The sequence below is a fragment of the Rhinoderma darwinii genome, chromosome 3, assembly GCF_050947455.1.
Source record: "Rhinoderma darwinii isolate aRhiDar2 chromosome 3, aRhiDar2.hap1, whole genome shotgun sequence".
Taxonomy (NCBI): Eukaryota; Metazoa; Chordata; class Amphibia; order Anura; family Rhinodermatidae; genus Rhinoderma; species Rhinoderma darwinii.
The window spans coordinates 17,199,166-17,219,868 of NC_134689.1; the positions used below are offsets into that span (position 1 = coordinate 17,199,166).

Genomic DNA, 20,703 nt, shown 5'->3' on the forward strand with positions numbered 1-20,703 from the left:
TGTTCTCCGCACAGATTACATATATCCTGATGTTCTCCGCACAGCTTACATATACCCTGATGTACTCCTCACAGATTACATATACCCTGATGTACTCCTCACATATTACATATACCCTGATGTACTCCGCACAGATTACATATACCCTGATGTACTCCGCACAGATTACATATACCCTGATGTACTCCTCACATATTACATATACCCTGATGTACTCCTCACAGTTTACATATACCCTGATGTACTCCGCACAGCTTACATATACCCTGATGTACTCCGCCCAGTTTACATATACCCTGATGTACTCCTCACATATTACATATACCCTGATGTACTCCGCCCAGTTTACATATACCCTGATGTACTCCGCACAGATTACATATACCCTGATGTACTCCTCACATATTACATATACCCTGATGTTCTCCGCACAGCTTACATATACCCTGATGTTCTCCGCACAGATTACATATACCCTGATGTACTCCTCACATATTACATATACCCTGATGTACTCCTCACATATTACATATACCCTGATGTACTCCTCACATATTACATATACCCTGATGTACTCCTCACAGATTACATATACCCTGATGTACTCCTCACAGATTACATATACCCTGATGTACTCCTCACATATTACATATACCCTGATGTACTCCTCACAGTTTACATATACCCTGATGTACTCCGCACATATTACATATACCCTGATGTACTCCTCACATATTACATATACCCTGATGTACTCCTCACATATTACATATACCCTGATGTACTCCGCACAGCTTACATATACCCTGATGTACTCCGCACATATTACATATACCCTGATGTACTCCTCACATATTACATATACCCTGATGTACTCCGCACAGCTTACATATACCCTGATGTACTCCGCACAGCTTACATATACCCTGATGTACTCCGCACATATTACATATACCACTGATATACTCCGCACAGATTACATATGCCACCACATTATAAACGGAAATACCAGCAAAACTCAAACAAAACTACCAAGCAAAATCCATGCTCAAAATGGCGGTCTTTCCCTTCTTAGCCCTACAGTGTGCCCAAACAGCAATTTATGGCCACAAGTAAGGCATTACCATACCCGGGAGAACCCGCTTAACAATTTATGGGGTAAGATTCTCTAGGGGCACAACATCTTGTGTGGTGAATGGGCAGATCAGTGGAAAAATTGCAATTTTCACTTTGCACCATCCACTGCGTATTCATTTCTGAAAAACACCTGTGGAGTCTAAATTCTCACTACACCCCTTGATAAATGCCTTTAGGGGTGTAGTTTCTAAAACAGGGTCACTTTTTTGTTTGGTACATCAGGGGTTTTGCAAATGCAACATGGCGTCCGCAAACCATTCCAGCAAAATCTACGCTCCAAAAGATAAATACCGCTCCTTTTCTTCTGAATGCTCCCATATATGTAAACAGTCGATTATAACCACATATGGGGTGTTACGTACTCGGGAGAAATTACTTTACAAATGTTGGGGTGCTTTTTCTTCTCTATTCCTTGTAAAAATGAAAAATGTTGATCTAAAACTACATCTTGTTGGAAAAAATATATATTTTTTTCCAGTACATCCCTCATGACAGCACTACAGGAGGTTGCCCTCTTGACCTCTGTAGGGACAGGAAGACAGAGAGGTTAAAAGGCCCCTCCCACCACCCACTTGCCAGTGTTCTTCCTGTCCCCACAAGGGTCAGGAGCAGAGAGCGTCGCTCCTGTATTAGTGCAGGAAAAAACTCGGGCAGGGGGCAAGATCGGGGGGTCCGTGCACTCCCCCTTCTCTTCCCCCTAAAGCCCAGGCTAACACCCCTCATACGACGGGTCCCTTAGCTCCCTCCCTAAGACACCTACCGGAGGAATCCTAGGCAGGGTTCTGGTAGTGTGTGGGGGCTGGGGTTTCCCAAGCAGGCTTCGGCCGGACCGCGGACCAGGCGGGGACCGGCAGCTCCATAGGCATGGACGCACCGGCAGGGATCCTCGCTGCACCGCATAGCAAGCCTTAGCGCCGGCTATGGCGGCTGCACTCCAGGTACACGCTGGACGAATAGCCGACCGGATATGACGTCGGGCTACTTCCGGTCCGCGGCCATCTTGGAAGGCGGGAAATTCAAAACGCCCGCAATTAAAGGGACACGCACAGGTATGTAGTTAGAGCTGATAACTCTAACTTGGATTTATTTTTTGTGGTTTGCATATTGCATTGCCTGTTACCTGTCGCGATATGGAACTTCCTCGTCCTGATGGAACTCCAGATATGTCCCAGGGTCACGTGAGTCTCACCCTTGGGGAAGGGTATGACCCCTTATGTATGTACACCATACTTTACCTACCTTCTGTTTTCTCTAGGAAAAAGATTTCTCTCAGAGACAAACTGATAAAAAGAAGGTTAAAAAATGTGCGACTTGTGCAAAAAAATTGCCAGAGTCCCATAAAAAACAATTGTGTCAGGATTGTATTGCCAAAATACTAAAGGAGGAACAACCAACGTTCATGTCCGAACTTAGGACTATGATTCGTGAGGAAGTGGGTCAGTCAGTAGCCTCCCTCGCCACTCCGCAAGAAACTCCCTCACACTCCCGGGCAAAAAGACCACGGATTGAAGTGGATCAAAAATATTGGCCTCCTTCTCAGGGGTCGGACTCTGAACAGGAGTGCTATTACCTATCGGAAGATGAGTTAGAAGAAAGAGACGAACTCTTACCTTCAACTTCTTCCACTCAAGAGAAAAAATTTTTCTTCTCTTCCGAGATGTCTGATACCCTAATTCAAGCAATACGGGAAACTATGGATATTCCCGAAGTGGACCAACCACATACCATCCAGGATGAGATGTTTGGAGGTCTAACGGGAAAGAAAACAAGGGTTTTTCCGGTAAACGAAAATCTTAAAAGAATGGTGACAACTGAATGGGAAGATTCAGAAAAAAGGCTCTTCATTTCAAGAGATTTTAAGAACAGACTTCTCTTTGATCCAGAGGACACTAAGCCTTGGGATGAAATCCCAAAAGTAGATGTCCCAGTCGCCAGGGTTGCTAAAAAAACCGCAATCCCCTTTGAAGATTCCTCTCAGTTGAGGGACGCCATGGACCGAAAGGCAGACGGACTACTAAAAAGAGCGTGGGAATCTTCCTCGGCCTTGATCTCAACTAATATCGCGGCCACATCAGTAGCAAGAGCAATGTTCATATGGCTAAACCAGCTAGAGACCCATCTGATGATGAAGACATCACGACAAGAGCTACTAGAATCTCTACCTTTACTAAAAATGGCAACCGGATTCTTAGTAGACGCTTCAGCGGAATCTATTAGATTTGCTGCCAGGAATGGGGCTCTCTCAAATGCTGCTAGAAGAGCATTATGGCTCAAAATGTGGTCAGGAGATACTAAGTCCAAAAACAAGTTGTGTTCTATCCCATTTACAGGGTCTCTGATGTTCGGTCCTCTCCTTGATAACATACTGGAGAGTGCAACAGATAGAAAAAAGGGGTTTCCTGAAGAGAAACCAAAAAAACCCCCTCAATTTGGAAGATTTCGCCAACAGAGGGATCCTACTTCACAGAACTACAGCGGGAAAGGGAAGTCCGGTCGCTGGAGTTACCCCAAAGGGAAAAGGGGTCGAGGATATCTCCTTAACCCAAATAATTCATTCCAGCCCTCAAAGCAATGACGCCAAGAGTGTGGGGGGAAGACTCCTACAATTTTATCCCGAATGGTCGAGAATAACCCAGAACCCCTGGGTTCTAAAGATAATAGAAGAAGGATACAAAATAGAATTTTCCTCCATTCCTCCAGAGAAATTCCTAATAACCCAGTACCAAGCAAAAGATCTTCATCAGGTACTTATCCAGGACGTCCAGAAATTACTCAGATTGAGAGCCATTTCCCCAGTTCCCCACAACGAGATATGCAAGGGCCACTATTCGAAAATCTTCTTGGTCAAAAAACCAGATGGTTCCTACAGGACAATAATCAACCTGAAGTTCCTAAACAAATGGGTGAATTATCGGAAATTCAAGATGGAGTCTATCAGATCGACTATTCCTCTAATCAGGGAAGAGGCATCAATGTGTACGATCGATTTAAATAATGCGTATTATCACGTTCCTATCCACCCCGCGTACCAGAGATTCCTCAGATTCGCAATTCAGGACGGTCCTTCCATTCTCCACTTCCAGTTTGTCTGCCTCCCCTTCGGCCTTTCCTCCGCCCCCAGAATTTTTACAAAAATTATGGCAGAGATCATGGCATTCATAAGAAGTCAAGGTATAGTAATTATCCCATATCTAGACGACTTCTTGTTGACAGCAGATACTCCTGCTATCTTAGTCAGTCATCAGTCACAGGTTCTTTCCCTACTACAAAAATTGGGATGGATAATCAACTTTCAGAAGTCGAGTCTTCCTCCCCAGAAACAGAAGGTCTTCTTAGGAGTACTGCTAGACTCCTCCCTTCAACATTCCTTCCTCCCAAGAGAGAAACAAATACTCCTACTGGCAGAAGTAAGAAAATTTTGGGGGAAAGACGCCTGTTCCATAAGGGAATGTATGCGGATGTTGGGAATGATGACATCTTGCATCCAATCTATTCCATGGAGCCAATTTCACTCCAGACCCTTACAGAATCTGATCTTATCCCGGTGGGATCGAAAACAAAACTCCCTGAATTTAAAAATGCAAATTTCCGAGACTGTGAAATCATCTCTCCTGTGGTGGCTCTGCACAAACAACATAGACAAGGGAGTCCCCTGGAGAACTTCTCCTTATGTAGTGATTACCACAGATGCCAGCAAACACGGCTGGGGGTCAGTAATCCAAGACCAACACTTTCAGGGCACATGGACTGGTCAAATGAAGATGATGTCTTCAAACTTCAAAGAACTAAGAGCTGTATGGGAGACACTTATAAGAGCTTCACCCACCATAAAAGGGAAGCATATAAGAATTTTATCGGACAACACGACAGCAGTGTCCTTTCTTCGCCATCAAGGGGGAACAAGACACACTCTTCTTCAGGGCCTCTCTGCACAAATTTTCAGTTGGGCAGAAGAAAACGTCCTATCAGTCACGGCAGTCCACCTAAAAGGCTCAGAGAACCTATCAGCAGATTTCCTGAGTCGGAAAAAAGTAGACCCAGGAGAATGGTCCCTAAACAAGGAAGTCTTTCGTTGCCTAACCCGAAATTGGGGTTATCCACAAATAGACCTGTTTGCCACGAGGAAAAACACTCAAGTAGAGACATTCTTCTCCCTAAATCTCAGAGACAACCCATTGGGAGTAGATGCATTGTCCCAACACTGGGACATGGATCTGGCCTATGCCTTTCCTCCGTTTCCTCTAATACCAATGGTATTAAGAAAAATCCAGGAAGATTTGACAAAGCTCATCATTATTCTTCCCTATTGGCCGAAAAGAAGTTGGTTTCCAATCGTACAATACCTAGCGTTGGAAGATCCTATCATGCTCCCAGTCAAGGAGAATCTTCTCTCCCAGGGTCCCTTATTCTTCCAGGGAATAGAGACTCTGAAATTGTCAGCCTGGATCCTGAAAGGCAGATCTTGAGGAACCACGGTCTGTCAGACGAGGTAATTTCAACTATCTTATCAAGTCATAAAGAAGTTACCTCAAAAATCTATCAAAAGATTTGGAAGAAATTCTGTTCCTGGCATGGAATCCCAGGACCAGATCCCTTTTCTCCCAACATTGCAAAAATCCAAGATTTTTTACAATCGGGATTCAAAAAAGGACTTAGCCCTAGTACCTTAAAAGTGCAGATTTCAGCCTTAGGTAATTTTTTTAACACTCCTCTGGCTGAACATCGGTGGATCAGAAGATTCACCCAAGCGGTCTCTAAACTGAAACCTTCCCTAAAGAAATCAGTTCCTACCTGGGATTTGAATGTGGTGTTAACGACTCTTTGTGAGCCCCCCTTTGAGCCGCTCGACAAAATTAGTATGCATTTTTTAACTCTAAAAGCTGCATTCTTAGTCGCTATTACTTCAGCAAGAAGGATTGGAGAAATCCAATCTCTATCAATCATAGAACCGTACCTAAAAGTACAAGAGGATAAGATCATCCTAAAGCTGGATCCCTCATTTATTCCAAAGGTATCTACCGCTTTCCATAGAGAACAAGAAATAATTCTACCTTCCTTTTATCCAGATCCAAAAGACCAACAAGAAGAAAAATTCCATTGCCTGGATGTCAGGCGAACAATTCTTCAGTATCTGGATAGAACCTCCTCCTGGAGACGAGATAAAAATCTATTTGTCCTATTCGGGGGAAAGAATAGAGGAAAGAAAGCCTCAAAAGGCTCTCTAGCGAGATGGGTAAAAACCACCATACAAGAAGCCTACAAATCCCAAGGACTATGTGCCCCACAAGGCATCAAAGCCCATTCAACAAGGGCAGTCTCGGCATCCTGGGCAGAAAGAAGAGAAGCCTCTATTGACCAAATCTGCAAAGCTGCCACTTGGTCAAGCCATCATACGTTTTACAAACATTATAGACTCGATGTGCTGTCCGATACGGATTTAAGTTTTGGACGGAAAGTCCTCCAATCCATAGTCCCGCCCTGAGCATTATAATCTGGTATTGCTCCTGTAGTGCTGTCATGAGGGATGTACTGGAAAATAGCAATTAGACCTACCGGTAATTGTATTTCCAGGAATCCATCATGACAGCACCATTATATTCCCTCCCTTATTGAATTCTGATTTGTGCATTTAACATGTCAGTTATTATCCCTAGAAATAAAATAGGGTTGCATCCATCCTGGTGTAGTAATTGAAAAACACTGGCAAGTGGGTGGTGGGAGGGGCCTTTTAACCTCTCTGTCTTCCTGTCCCTACAGAGGTCAAGAGGGCAACCTCCTGTAGTGCTGTCATGATGGATTCCTGGAAATACAATTACCGGTAGGTCTAATTGCTATTTTCATTTTCATGGCTTAATTCTAATTAATTCAGCAAAAAACCTTTGGGATCAAAATTTTCACTATACCCCTAGATGATTCCTCAGGGGGTGCAGTTTCCCAAATGGAGTCACTTTTGGGGTGTTTCCACTGTACTAGTACTACAGGGGCTCAGCAAATATGACATGGCGCCCAGACACTATCCAAAATCCAAATGGTGCTAGTTCCATTCTGAGCCCTACCGTGTGTCCAAACAGATGTTTATTACCACATGTGGGGCATTGTTTTACTCGGGAGAAGTTGCTTTACTAATCTTATGGTGCTTTTTCTCCTTCAGTCCTTGTGGAAATGAAAAAAAAATACCTAAACCTACATTTTATTTGAAAAAATGTAGATTTTCATTTTTACGGCCTACTTCCAATAAGTTCTGTAAAACACCTGTGGGGTCAAACTGCTCACTGTACCCCTAGATAATTTCCTCATGGGGTGTAGTTTCCAAAATGGGGTCACTTGTTGGGGGTTTCCACTGTTTTGTCACCTCAGGGGCTTTGCAAATGTGACATGGCCACCGCAAACCATTCCTGCTAAATTTGAGCTCCAAGAGCCAAATGGCGCTCTTTCCCTACTAAGCCCTGCCGTGTGTCCAAACAACCGTTTATTACCACATGTGGGGTATTGTTTTACTCGGGAGAAATTTCTTTACAAATTTTATGGTGCTTTTTCTCCTTCAGTCCTTGTGAAAATGACAAAAAATTAGCTAAACCTACATTTTATTTGAAAAAATGTAGATTTTCATGGCCTAGTTCCAAAAATTTTTGCAAAAAAACTGGCCGGTCAAAATGCTTGCTACACCGCTAGATAAATTCCTCGAGGGGTGTAGTTTCCCAAATGGTGTCACTTTTGGGGGTTTCCACTGTTTTAGCTCCACTAGACCTGTTCAAAGCTGACATGGTGCCTAAAATATATTCTAATAAAAAGGAGACCCAAAATCCACTAGGTGCTCCTTTGCTTCTGAGGCCGGTGCTTCAGTCCAGTAGCACACTAGAGCCACATGTGGGATATTTCCTAAAACTGCAGAACCTGGGCAATAAATATTGAGTTGCATTTCTTGGGTAAAACATTCTGTGGTACAAAAAAAATGGATTCAAAATGAATTTCTGGAAAAAAAATAATGAACTTTGTAAATTTCACCTCTACTTTGCCTTAATTCCTGCGCAATGTCTAAAGGGTTAAACTTTCTATATGCTGTTTTGAATACTTTTAGGGGTGCAGTTTTTAAAATGGGGTGACTTATTGGGGGTTTCTAATATCTAAGGACCTCAAAGCCACTTCACAACTGAACTGGCCCCTGTAAAAATAGCATTTTGACATTTTCTTGAAAATGTGAGAAATTTCTGCTAAAGTTCTAAGCCTTGTAACGTCCTAGAAAAATAAAATGATGTTCAAAAAACGATGCCAATCTAAAGTAGACATATGGGGGATGTTAATTAGCAACATTTTTGTGTGGTATTACTATCTGTCTTACAAGCAGATACATTTAAATTGAGAAAAATGCTAATTTTTGCAATTTTTCGCTAAATTTTGGTGTTTTTCACAATTAAATACTGAATGTATCGGGCAAATTTTGCCAGTAACATAAAGTCCAATGTGTCATGAGAAAACAATCTCAGAATCACTTGGATAGGTAAAAGCATTCCGGAGTTATTACCACATAAAGTGAAACATGTCAGATTTGAAAAATGAGGCTCTGTAAGGAAGGTCAAAAGTGGCCAAAGAGGGAAGGGGTTAATATAATGTTATCAAAATCCTGCGGTTTAAGGGATATGTCCATCTTCGCACACATCGTCCACATTTTTTCTTTCTCCAATGCATTTCAAATAAAAATGAACCAGCTTTTCATTAAAAATCGCCTACTGTTTTATGTTTACAGCTCCCATTAAGTCCATATCGTCTCCATGGTTACAGACTACAAACAATCTGTGTAGTCTGATCGTGCAGTCATACTCCCTTCTACTTGTCACCTACTTTTTTTTAAACTTACATTCAGTATGAAGGGGGTGGGGGAGGGAGTATGACTGCAGGATCAGACTACACAGAGATTGCTTGTAGTCTCTAACCGTGGAGACACATAGATCTGCATGGGATCTGCATACACCAAACGGTAGAAGATTTTTAATTAAGACTATTTGCAAAGTTTCCTCAGTTTTTTTTTGTTTTTTTTTTGTTTTTTTTAAATGTATTGATGCATTATAAAATGGTTGCAGAGGTGTACATGGACTTTAATTGAGAAGACGTGATACCATACAAGGGAATTGTTAGTTACGCGGTTTTCTTCTATATGGGTGGAGGTTCACTTTAATTACATGATATCGCCTTCCTATAGACCCCTGGCTATATTGTATAAGTGACGTAGGGCCGTTTATGCGACTAGTTGTTAATGTGTCCATATTTTCTTTCTGTCCTAGTTACATCTGTGACAACGGATCTATTCCACTGCCGTCTCACTGGGAACACGTGAACAACTCGGAGCCTTATCAGCTCATTCCTTTGATCAAATGTTGTAATGAGTATAATGAAGTAGCCAATCTCTTCGGAGAATCAATGGATAAGAACCGGATCGCAAACATTCTTAGGATACAAAACCTAGACTTATGGGAATTTTACTGCAGGTAAGTTTACTCTTAAAGGGGCAGCGCATTTCTTCCCAAATTCTGTGGACCCCATATACACATGTATATGAATGTCTATTTTGTAGGGGTTTAGGCAAATTAGGCTGCCAATGTGTTCTTGCATAATAGGTCTCATATTATGAAAGATTTTACGACTATCGCCTGACGCTGCATTGATGGGGATTGTGTTCCTTATAGAAAGAAAGCGCAGCTGAAGAAGAGGAAGGGTCTGGCTGAGATTACAGAAGAGATGCTGTTTCACGGGACGAGTAATGAATTTGTTAACGCTATTTGTATCCATAACTTTGACTGGAGAATTAACGGGATACATGGAGCTGTGTATGGGAAAGGTAAGATCGCTGCTTATCACAATCTCGCACCACTTCTCTCCTTTTACTCTGATGCTTTTATCTTTCCCCTTTGCTTCACCCATTGCTTCTGCCCTGCTTCCCTTTCCTTTCTTATTGTCTTTTGTTAGGCCTTCCCCCACTTACATTAATCTGTGTTTGCTCCGCCCTCTTGGTTTGTGTCCCACCCCTGCTTTATTTTTCTTTAGTTTTTTTTTTATTCAACTTGCGTAATATTGGCTGTTTTTTTACTGGCCTGTTCCCTGTCCTTTTTACATTTTCTTCTTAGTGTTCCCGGTCTTGTTTTCTAGGTGCCTTACCATTCCCTGTCTTGTTCTTTTGGTGTGGCCCTCCTTCACAGTTCTTGTTTGTTACTTGGTGCCCCCCCCCCACCGTTCCCTGTCTTGTCTTTTCTATGTGCTTTACCCCCTTTTTTGTTCACCTTGTCCGTTTTCTTCTGTTGCCCTGTCCCCTATTCTATGTGCAGAAGCCGCACTGAAAATTTTCAAAAAATGTGCAGCACGTTGCGAGTAAATGGGGTTTTATAAAACCAACCCTATTCACACGCTGTGGGTAAAATCAGAATTTATGGATTTATAGCAATGCAATGCTAAACCAGTCTGCAGGAAGCTCCCTCTAGTGGCTGCTGCAGGTAGCAAATTTTTTATTTAAAGTGGTTTTGTGCTACAGTTCAAATGATTGAAAAATGGTACAAAAAAAAAATGTTCTAATAGGTGCCGGTCATGTGTCTCTAATCACTGGGGTCCCCCACTGCTTGCTGCAGCACAATGATGTTTTTATTATTTTTTTACATCATGTGACCACGATAGCAAATCATTGGCCACAGTTGTGATGTCATCTAAAGTGACATCACTGCTGCAGTCACATGGCCCTCGACAATACGTCATCACACTGCCATAACAGGAAGTGGCAAGTGATTGGTGGTGAAGGAATAGCATCTAATTTAACAGGTAGATACAGAAAAATTATTTTTACAATTTTCAGCCATTTAAACGTTCTTTTTTAGGGGTTGAAAAACCCCCTTAACTTTATAGATAAGCTGAAAAATTGGACCACGATCTCAATAAAGATCACATTAAGAAATTGAATTAAAGATAAACGAACAAAAATGTTTCCGTGTGTAATGTTTAATTTTCTTTTTTTTTTTTAAGTAAGTTTTTATTTTATTTTTTTATGAACAAATTACTTCTTGAGTTACAAACACCAAAAATAACCCCCCCCCCCCCAACCCCAGAACAATGTCTCATCGTTTCTAATTCCCACTAATGCTCAGATTGCTGCATTAAGCCCACATATTGCACCGTGATTGGCTGGCCGGGAACATTTTTGAAATTATTTTATTTTTTTTCCATTTCAGGTACATACCTTGCAAAGAACGCATCCTTATCAAGTCAGTACTGTAAAAACACCGGCAAGCACAGCGCGACGCTGAAACTACACGGAGTCACCACCGACTGCTGCCAGTTCTTCTCAAAGAAATCAATGTTTTTGGCCCGAGTCCTCGTAGGTGAATACGCTACCGGAGACAGCAAATACATCCGACCGCCATCGAAGGACGGCAGCCTCACTAACTTGTATGACAGCTGCGTGGATAACCCCTTCTCGCCACTCATTTATGTCATATTTGATAGCAATCAAATCTACCCGGAATATCTAATACACTTTGATTAACTCTTTGTTTGTTTTTGCGTTTATTATTAAGAACTTGAAGCCAATTCTACTGTGGATGGGTATACGATAAACGTCCTATGATCCGGCATTCAGCTGTCTAAAAATGGCGGACCTGTATTGCGGATCGGATCATATGGTGCCCGAAACCAGGACGTTCTGGACGATCAGACTTCCTGTATATGGATGTCCAGTAGTCTGGAAGAAAGGAAAATGTGTCTGAACATGGAACTATAAGGCATTGGAGCTATGATTCAGGATTTGGATGGGATTCCGGACTATCGGAAGTTTTGCCTTTTGCGAAGTATAAAATGCGATGGATATATTCACCTACTTGAAAACCTGGATATTGCTTGCGTAGTATGGGTTTCTCGAAGAACGTTTCGTCACAATTTCATATCTCGGCCAAAATCCCGTTGGATAGAGGTTCCCCGTTTTCGGAGGACTGCAATTTATTGTAATGGCTGCTGTGCAAGTCCGTAAACATTTCCTCTCGTATGTGTTTTACAGCAAGTCCTGTATACCGACCAGGCAGAGAGCGGTTCTGTGTCATGTCCATGGTCAAGGTTGTTAAAAATATTCATCACTGGACAAAGCCTAATAAGGAAGTTGATGATGTAGCAGAGCTGAATTTGTAATGTAACCGTATGAGGCTGCATTGTTCGTGCATCTTGATGACTAATGGTTTAGAAAACACTTTTTCAAGTATCGTATTAAATTCAGAATTATAAGGAGGTCTGCCGTTCTGGACCCTCCTCTATTAGCTGGAGCAGAGAGAAGCTACAAAAAATGTCTCTCTGCTCCGGAGGACCCAGCACGTCCTGGCATTACATGGACGGCCCATTGTTTTTTTAATGAGAACTGTGTAATGCTTAATTTCGCCTGTGGTGGTGCTGCAGGGGAAATGAACAGTTCTTGCTAGGTTCCCTCCCTGATCGCTGGTGGTCCCAGAAACAGGACACCCTGTGATCAGCTTATCTTTGGGAGATCCTTGTAACAAAGCAGACGACCTCTTTGAAGAGAAGTATTTTAAATGCAGTCCTGTGTAAAACCACGGTATGATGTTATGACAAACTCAGCTCTGCTAACCCTTTATGGTTATGAGTTGACTCTATATTGTAATCAGATGAGATATCTGTAGTGAGCCTGGACACTTGTGTAATTGATCGCAAACTGCTCCCCCTCTTTATACATTGTGCATGCCCAAAATGTACAGGTCATGCAGGGACTTGTAGTGCAATTCAAATCAGCCGCTTCCTTGGCAGGGGATGGTGGGCGGAAAACGCTGCATCGGGACAGCTGTCGACTACTGATTATACTGTACATATTATAGGGTAAGTATACCATTATCGGGGTTATTTATGGTATAAAAGCGCCACACTAGGGATTAACGCATTTATTATTGCCGTTTCGCAAAACGCTTTGCGATCCACCTGCGTTAGGGTTCATTGATGACTAGATTAGTCCGTGTTTTGAGATTTACTTTTGTGGAATTTAAGAAAAAAAAAAAGGCAAATTGATTCTGAAATTCTGTTTTTACATCATTGTTCTAGCTGTCTGAGTAAAGCCTGCAGTGTAAACCATGGTGGTTTTTCTTTCCAGTTGCCATGGCTACAGCCAGGGACGTGTATATGTCTTTGTATTCTTCCTAAGCTTTTCCAACTCTAGTATAGTGTAATTGTATTTTAGTATATCTAGTATAGACCGGAGGAGAAATGGTATATACTTGTATAGATACACGGATGTAACCATGGCAACCAGAATGAAAGCCTCCACTGTTTACACTGCCGGCTGCATTCATAGACCTGGACTACGGTGTATAATAGAAACCAGGTTTATAGACAAAGTTAGGTCTTCGTTTTGTTACTAAACAGTTTGATTTATATAAAAAGTTTAGAACCCCCCCTTTAATCCGACATCTAAAAGGTTTACGTTTGATAATCCAGAATATTTGGTAATCCAGCATTTATAATTTTCCACTCTTGCCGGATTAAAGAAATGTTTTTGTTTTTTTTTTACATGTTTTCTTCCATCTTTTAACTGTACATTATATTTATACTGCAGTTATGATCTACTGTGTGGTACGAAACCTTACAGAAAATAATAGGGAATTGTTTAAAGGGGTTGTCTGGTTTGGAGAATATCTTGTTGCTTCTTTATTAATTCAGAATTCTGCAGTAGACTATTAAAACAGACAACCCCTTTAATAAAGGGGATCCCCTGTGAGCAGGGAACAGCTACATAGAGCCTCTCAGAGAATTTATTTATTTCAATTAGGACTTTGTAATACATCATGCATCCTCTGGAGGCGCTGCAGGGGAATTGAACACTTGCTGACTGGTTCCCCTACAGATTATAGCAAGAAATGTCACATTTGCCTTATTTTCTACACCCATTTAACAGGCTCTAGGGTGGCTTATGACCAATATGGAGCATAACCATAGGGAATAGGGGGTCTTCCAGACTAGCCTGTTGGGTTTTGGTGCGATTCTGTTAACAAAAATATATTAGGGAATTGCTGTTTAGTCAATTATTTTCTTTAAAGTCCCGCTATACTGATGATAAATGCAATTTTGGGGGTGTCAACCACTTGTGTGTTCAAGTCACTACTACAGTGAATCTATTGGCTGCACAGAGTAAATTTTAGTAATTTTTTTTTTGTGTGATCAATCAAAATTCAAGAAAACCTCCCGAAGATCTAAGATAAATTTCCCTCGGTGATGTCACTAGTACTTTGAATTGATAGGCTGAATTCTTGTAGATCTTAGCTCCACCCACTCAATGGCTGCTTTGTATGGGTGGCACCAATTTAATAACAAAAAAGGAGGGGGAAATGGTTCAGAAGTTGGAGCTATTATATAAATGCAGGGTGATGGTTCTCGTATTTATGTTTGTGTTGGTCGGTGTAAAATCCATGTGTCCACTCTTAAAGGGCATTTCCACAAAAAAAAATATGAAAAAAAAAATTACAAAATTGAAACCCTTTGTTTGATCTTTTAGTTAAATTGTTAAAAGTTATAGTCAACTGTTTGCTAAAAATAAAGATTTTAAGAAAGCTGGGTGACAACCAATATGGCTGCCATTCTTGCTCCCGTAGGTGGTTGTCACCCAGCATCTCTAGACTTCTGAATGTCAAACCTTCCTAATCTTGATCCCTCCCTCATAACTAGGCAGATTTGACATTTCAGAAAAAGGGTAAAGCTGGGTGACCACCCAATGGAAACCATAGTTGTCACCCAGCTTTCCTAGATTCAGATATAATGGAATTTGTATTAACTTGACAAAAGAGGAAAACTCAGATGGGATGATGTTACAAAACTGGTGAAACGGAAAGTTAAAAAAATAAATAAAAATGATGAAAGCTGCGACCTGATTGTTTGTTTGGCATTAGCAACTGCTCCACTTTTTCCTTTGCATCAATTTTGATGCATTTTGTACAATATGTAGCTCATGTAAGTGATTTACACTGCAGCACAACTCTCCTCTGGAGGAATAAAATGTAATAACCACTAGGGGTGCTATTTAATGGTGCCTATATGGGCTTTCACTCAATATCCTCACAAAGGATAGAATGGGGAAGCATAAGCACCTTCTGAACTAAAAAATAATTTAGTAATATTTTTTTTTTTGTTAATTCCCATAATGCTGTTGCCGCCATGTCTTAAAAATTTCCTTTTCGAAATCCTCTTTGCCATAACTATATTTTTCTGGTTATTCAGTATTTGGTCTCTATGAGACTTCAGCATGGAAGAAGAAATGCAAATGTTTATGTAGAGTGAATTGTGTAACTGTAGAGGACGTTCTCCTCCGGGGTGTGTGCACTTCTGCTTTGTTATTACCTTGAATCCTATTGTTTGGAAGGAGCAAATTAAAGGGATAATCGCCAAAAAGTCTGTGTGTTTTTTTTTTTTCTTTAGACGGTGCCACTCTTGTCCATAGGCTGTGCCTGGTATTGCAGCTCAATTAACCTGAATGGAATGCAAATTCATAGTGAATCTATTACAGATTCTGATCCGTATTTAGATGCAAGACTCTCTGCAAGCTTTTGTCAACTGGTGTAAAGAAATGTAACCTTCTGGGCCCCCCTCTCTTTAGCTGGAAATCAAGATAACTGGGCCCAGCGAGAAAAATAAAAAAAGGGGCTGGGCGCTGCCCATGTAAAATTATTGTAAAACTTCTAAGCAGGGCCCCAGCGGTAGTTTAGTTTGGAGAAATGAATGGGCCCCATTATATTGCAGAGCCCGTACATTTTTAAAAAGTAACTACCGCTGGTGCCCGGCTGGCCAGCATCGGTAGCATGAGACACCCAAAAAGTAAAGAGGTGCCCAGCCGGATGTGAAGAGACCAAAGGACCTGGGAGCGGTAAGAACATAGGTGTCTGGTCTGGCGTCTACATTATTTTGTGAGGGTCTAGTCCATTTCTGTAAATTATGAAGGCACAGACAGTACTACGTCCCTGCCTCCTCCTATAAATCAGGTATAGATGGTACTGCCTGCCTTTCTCTTCCTGTAAATGATCTAGATAGTACTGCTTCCCTGTCTCTTCCTGTAAATGATGTAGGAACAGATAATACCGCCTCTCTGTCTCTCCACGGAAATGATCTAGATACAGATAGTACTGCCTCTCTCCTTTTCTGTAAATGATTTAGGTACAAATAGTACTGCCTCCGCCCATAAATTTGTTGATCGGTGCTCGTTTGATCCTTTCACAAGGAGCAATGATCGGTTATGTATGGGCACGAGCGATCATTACTATGACCGTTCATCCCCATACTGTACATTTCCATCATGATTACACGGGGCGATGTGCAGCTGACTAGCGACCAATTTATTGGCTGCATAAACGAGCTGCTCAGCCGATGTACGAGCGTTTGCTGATCGCTGTCCTGTTATTACATAGGGCAATGATCGGGAACGATCATTTGTATCAAAGGTTGTTTCCCTGATTATTGGCCCGTGTAAAAGGGCATTAGGACAACAGAGTACGTTGGTGCAAAGTGGTGAATTATCCTCCATAATTGGACGATCATGCCATACTGCTATTACTTTAATTGTCATAATAGTAGGTCCATTTATAACCACTAGATGGCACACAAGTTTTCACTGATATCTCCTTGCATGATTCCCAGAGGAATAACTGGGGGACAAACTTCAAACCACTTCCCTATTAAATTTTAAAAAAAGTGATTTCTCTCAGTTCATATATGTAACAATATTAAGCTATATTACAGGATTTAGTGTCACTTTACATGTACATGGTGAATCCCCTATACTCAAACTCTTAATGGACACATGTCGGTGGGGGCAGAATTTTTGGATGTGAACTATGGAGTACAGAAGTATGGCGGCACCATACAGTAGTACGCAGAGTGCCGATTGCCATGGTCATGAGGCCTTCGATAAGGGTTGGTTGCAAAAGAGAATCAGCATTCAGTATAGTGGCACACTTCACGACATAGAATTTAATAATTTCCACAGATATAATTTTCATGAAGACCATACGGTCGCCATGACACTATATAGAATTGTTGGTATATAATAACAATATTAATAATCTATTTATATGAAATGTATATGGATTGTACTTACAATGATTGAACACCAGGTGGCGCTATGTCCCTATTCTATAACCAGTGTTATTTGTGTATAAGATGCTCCAGTACTTTTATCTGTGAGACTCCAGACGATCCACTTGCTTTTATGTGAAGGTTCTTCTATAGTTGTGTCCACTCTACACATCATGTGAATTACATTTATTATATGTTCATATCTAGATATTTATGCCCGATTTTACGCAAATCTGATTAATAAAAAAGTCAGCAGACTGTGATTCACATGTGGCCTAAATAAATATGATTAACTAGTTCATGACTAGGGTACTTCAGGCCCTTTATCACTTCATTTCAGATAAAGATTTATTAGTGTGAAGTTATTAGGGTAAGGGCCGGCCTTACGGTACAGGGTGCCCGTTGCGGTAATTTGTGTTATCGGCTCCCATGTGGTGTTGGGTCATATAGTGTACAAATAACCATTCTATATAGTGCCTATATATCGGCATCCTATAGGATAGTGCCCAAATAACACTTCCATAAAATTCTTAAACAATGCTACACAGTGCTGCCACCACTATCCATACATGCAAAAATAATATACTATACAGTGCCACACAACGCTTAAGAAAATACCATCATACAGTGCAGAAATAATACCACCATACAGTGACCAAATAGCAGCTCCATAGAGTGACAAAAGAACAACACCATACAGTGACCAAATACCACAATAGAGTGACCACATAATACCACCATCCAGTCACTAAAATCCACCATACAGTAACCAAATAACCACCATACAGTGACCAAATAATACCACCAGACAGTGACCAAATAGCAGCTCCATACACTGACCAAATAATACTACCATACAGTGCTCAAATTATACCACCATACAATGACCAAATTGCAGCTCCATGCAGTGACCAAATAATACCACCATACAGTGACCAAATACCACCATACAGTGACCAAATAACACCACCATACAGTGACCAAATAGCAGCTCCATAGTGTGTCCAAAGAACTACACTATACAGTGACCAAATAGCAGCTCCATGCAGTGAACAAATAATACCACCATACAGTGACCAAATAGCAGCTCCATACACTGACCAAATAATACTACCATACAGTGCTCAAATAATACCACCATACAGTGCTCAAATTATACCACCATACAATGACCAAATTGCAGCTCCATGCAGTGACCAAATAATACCACCATACAGTGACCAAATACCACCATACAGTGGCCAAATAATACCACCATACAGTGACCAAATAATACCACCATACAGTGTCCAAATAATACCACCATACAGAGACAAAATAATACCACTATACAATGCTCAAATAATACCACCATACAGTGACAAAATAATATTAACATACAGAGACCAAATATCACCACCATAGAGTGGCCAAATACTTACAGTGCTTTAATATTAAATGACAGTATTATTTAGATATTGTAAAGGGGTTGTCCGGATATCATTTTTTATTGATGGCCTACCCTTGCGGCCTCTTCAACACTTAAACACGTGTCAGGAGTCAGACCCCCACCGATTTGATATTGAAAAATGTCTGGGCAACCCTTTTAAACTTTGTGTTGGTCACAATCCTTGGGTGTCAGGACACTGGTGCCCGACCCTGATTAGGGTTACAATGTACAGTATGAGAAAAATACATAAGCACCAGCTCCAGGTGTATGGGGGCTCTTGCTCATCTGTATACTCCACCTTCAACTTGACAAGCTTAGAGCATGTTTACCGATGGGCCCCCGAAAACCCAGTGCACTGGCACCTACCCAGGTTTGTCTTGTGTTGACAATGCCATATGATACTCTGTACTGATCCGCAAACTGAATTACTACATGTGATACCGTATTATTTCTGTATGTTTCCATATGGTGTCCAGTACGGGTACCCAAGGATGCACCGAAACGCTATTCCTATGGAGGTGAATATGGATCAGATTTTTTTAGTCTCCATTGACTTTTATGGGAGATAATTTGCATCCATACGGCATCTGATGGAGCAGTCCACATTTTTTTCTCTATGGTGCCAGAAGATGTCACATGCAGGTACAGAAAACTCTGTAGGATAACATTAGCGCCATATTACGGTTTTGTTATAGAAAAGAATCTGTGAGTAAAATTCTATGGCCTCCGTATTACAGATCCATAATAGGGCCGTGTTCTAGAGGCCGTTGTGCTATAAATGTGAATAGTGTCTTTTTTATTTATTTATATATTTAGTTAATTTTTCGAGCATTTTATATATTTTTTTTCTTTGTGCTTTTACTTATTTTGCTAAGCACAACACCCTCAAATATTCAAAACACAATCTTTTCCCTCTGTAAGTGAATCTGACACAGATAGCAGTACAGAGCAATTACGACATGTCATTTTGCCACAGTGAGGGCTGATCTGGGATCCTAGGGATGACATGATCTATAATATCATCACCAAGAAAATTATAGGATGCAGCACTGCCATATGTCTGATCATTTTCCAAAAAACAGCACCATCCTTGTCCATGAGCTGTGATGAGCTGTCCATGAGCTCTGCCCCATTCATACTGCAATAACCGACACAGCCAATGAGCAAGAGTGGTGCTGTTTTTAGGAGGACCCCTTCTAATGTCATAATAATAATATCATCATATTTCAGTGGTCTCATACCCATTGCTCTTCAGCTCTTCAAGGACATAGGTCTGTTATTTCTTTTACACAGGATTCAACCTTGGAGGAACTATTTCACACTTGCATTTTAGGGGGGAGAAAATAGGAGAACAAAGTCAGCAATAGTACAGACTTAATAATATTTATCGGTATTAGGTTGGATTCAGACGACTGTAGTGTGGTCGTATTTTAATTTGAATCCATCTGCAGCTCTACTGAGCCAAGCCTAGATCACTATAGGGATCTGTGGGGATCTAAGTTCAGTTCAGCAGAACCGCAGAGGGTACTGTGTCTTGCAGATTGTTTTACGGCCTCATGCACATGATGGATTTTCGATCTGCATTTTAAAAAAATGTGGTACCTCAAGGGGGTGCTGAGGTACCACTCGCACCCGGGCCCTCGTGCCTGACTGATGCAATATGGATGACATAGTGATGACATAGTGATGACATACTACTGACATACTGAGGACATAATGAAGACATAATTATGAAATGCTAATGACATACTGATGACACACTGATGACACACTGATGACGCACTGATGACGCACTGATAACATACTGATGACACACTAATGATATACTGATGAAATACTGATGACATAATGATGACATGCTAGTGACACACTGGTGACATACTGATGACATGCTGTTGACATACTGATGATATACTAATGACGCACTGATAACACACAGATGACATAGTGATGACATTCTGGTGACATACTGATGATATACTAATGACACACTGATAACATACTGATGACACACTAATGACATGCTGGTGACATACTAATGACACTGATCA

The 20,703-nt window shown here is 41.1% G+C and overlaps 1 protein-coding gene across 4 annotated transcripts in view; it reads left to right on the forward strand.

Annotated features, from left to right (window-relative positions):
- PARP11 (poly(ADP-ribose) polymerase family member 11) overlaps positions 1–15,546 on the forward strand; it is a 36,063-nt gene extending 20,517 nt beyond the window's left edge. For all 4 annotated transcript variants that reach the window (XM_075856044.1, XM_075856045.1, XM_075856046.1 and 1 more), the window contains 3 exons: positions 9,417–9,620; positions 9,819–9,970; positions 11,346–15,546. In XM_075856044.1, coding sequence (XP_075712159.1) covers positions 9,417–9,620; positions 9,819–9,970; positions 11,346–11,659 — 670 coding nt within the window. In that variant the 3' untranslated portion in view covers positions 11,660–15,546. The remainder of the gene's footprint in view (positions 1–9,416; positions 9,621–9,818; positions 9,971–11,345) is intronic.
- The last annotated feature ends 5,157 nt before the right edge of the window (positions 15,547–20,703 follow it).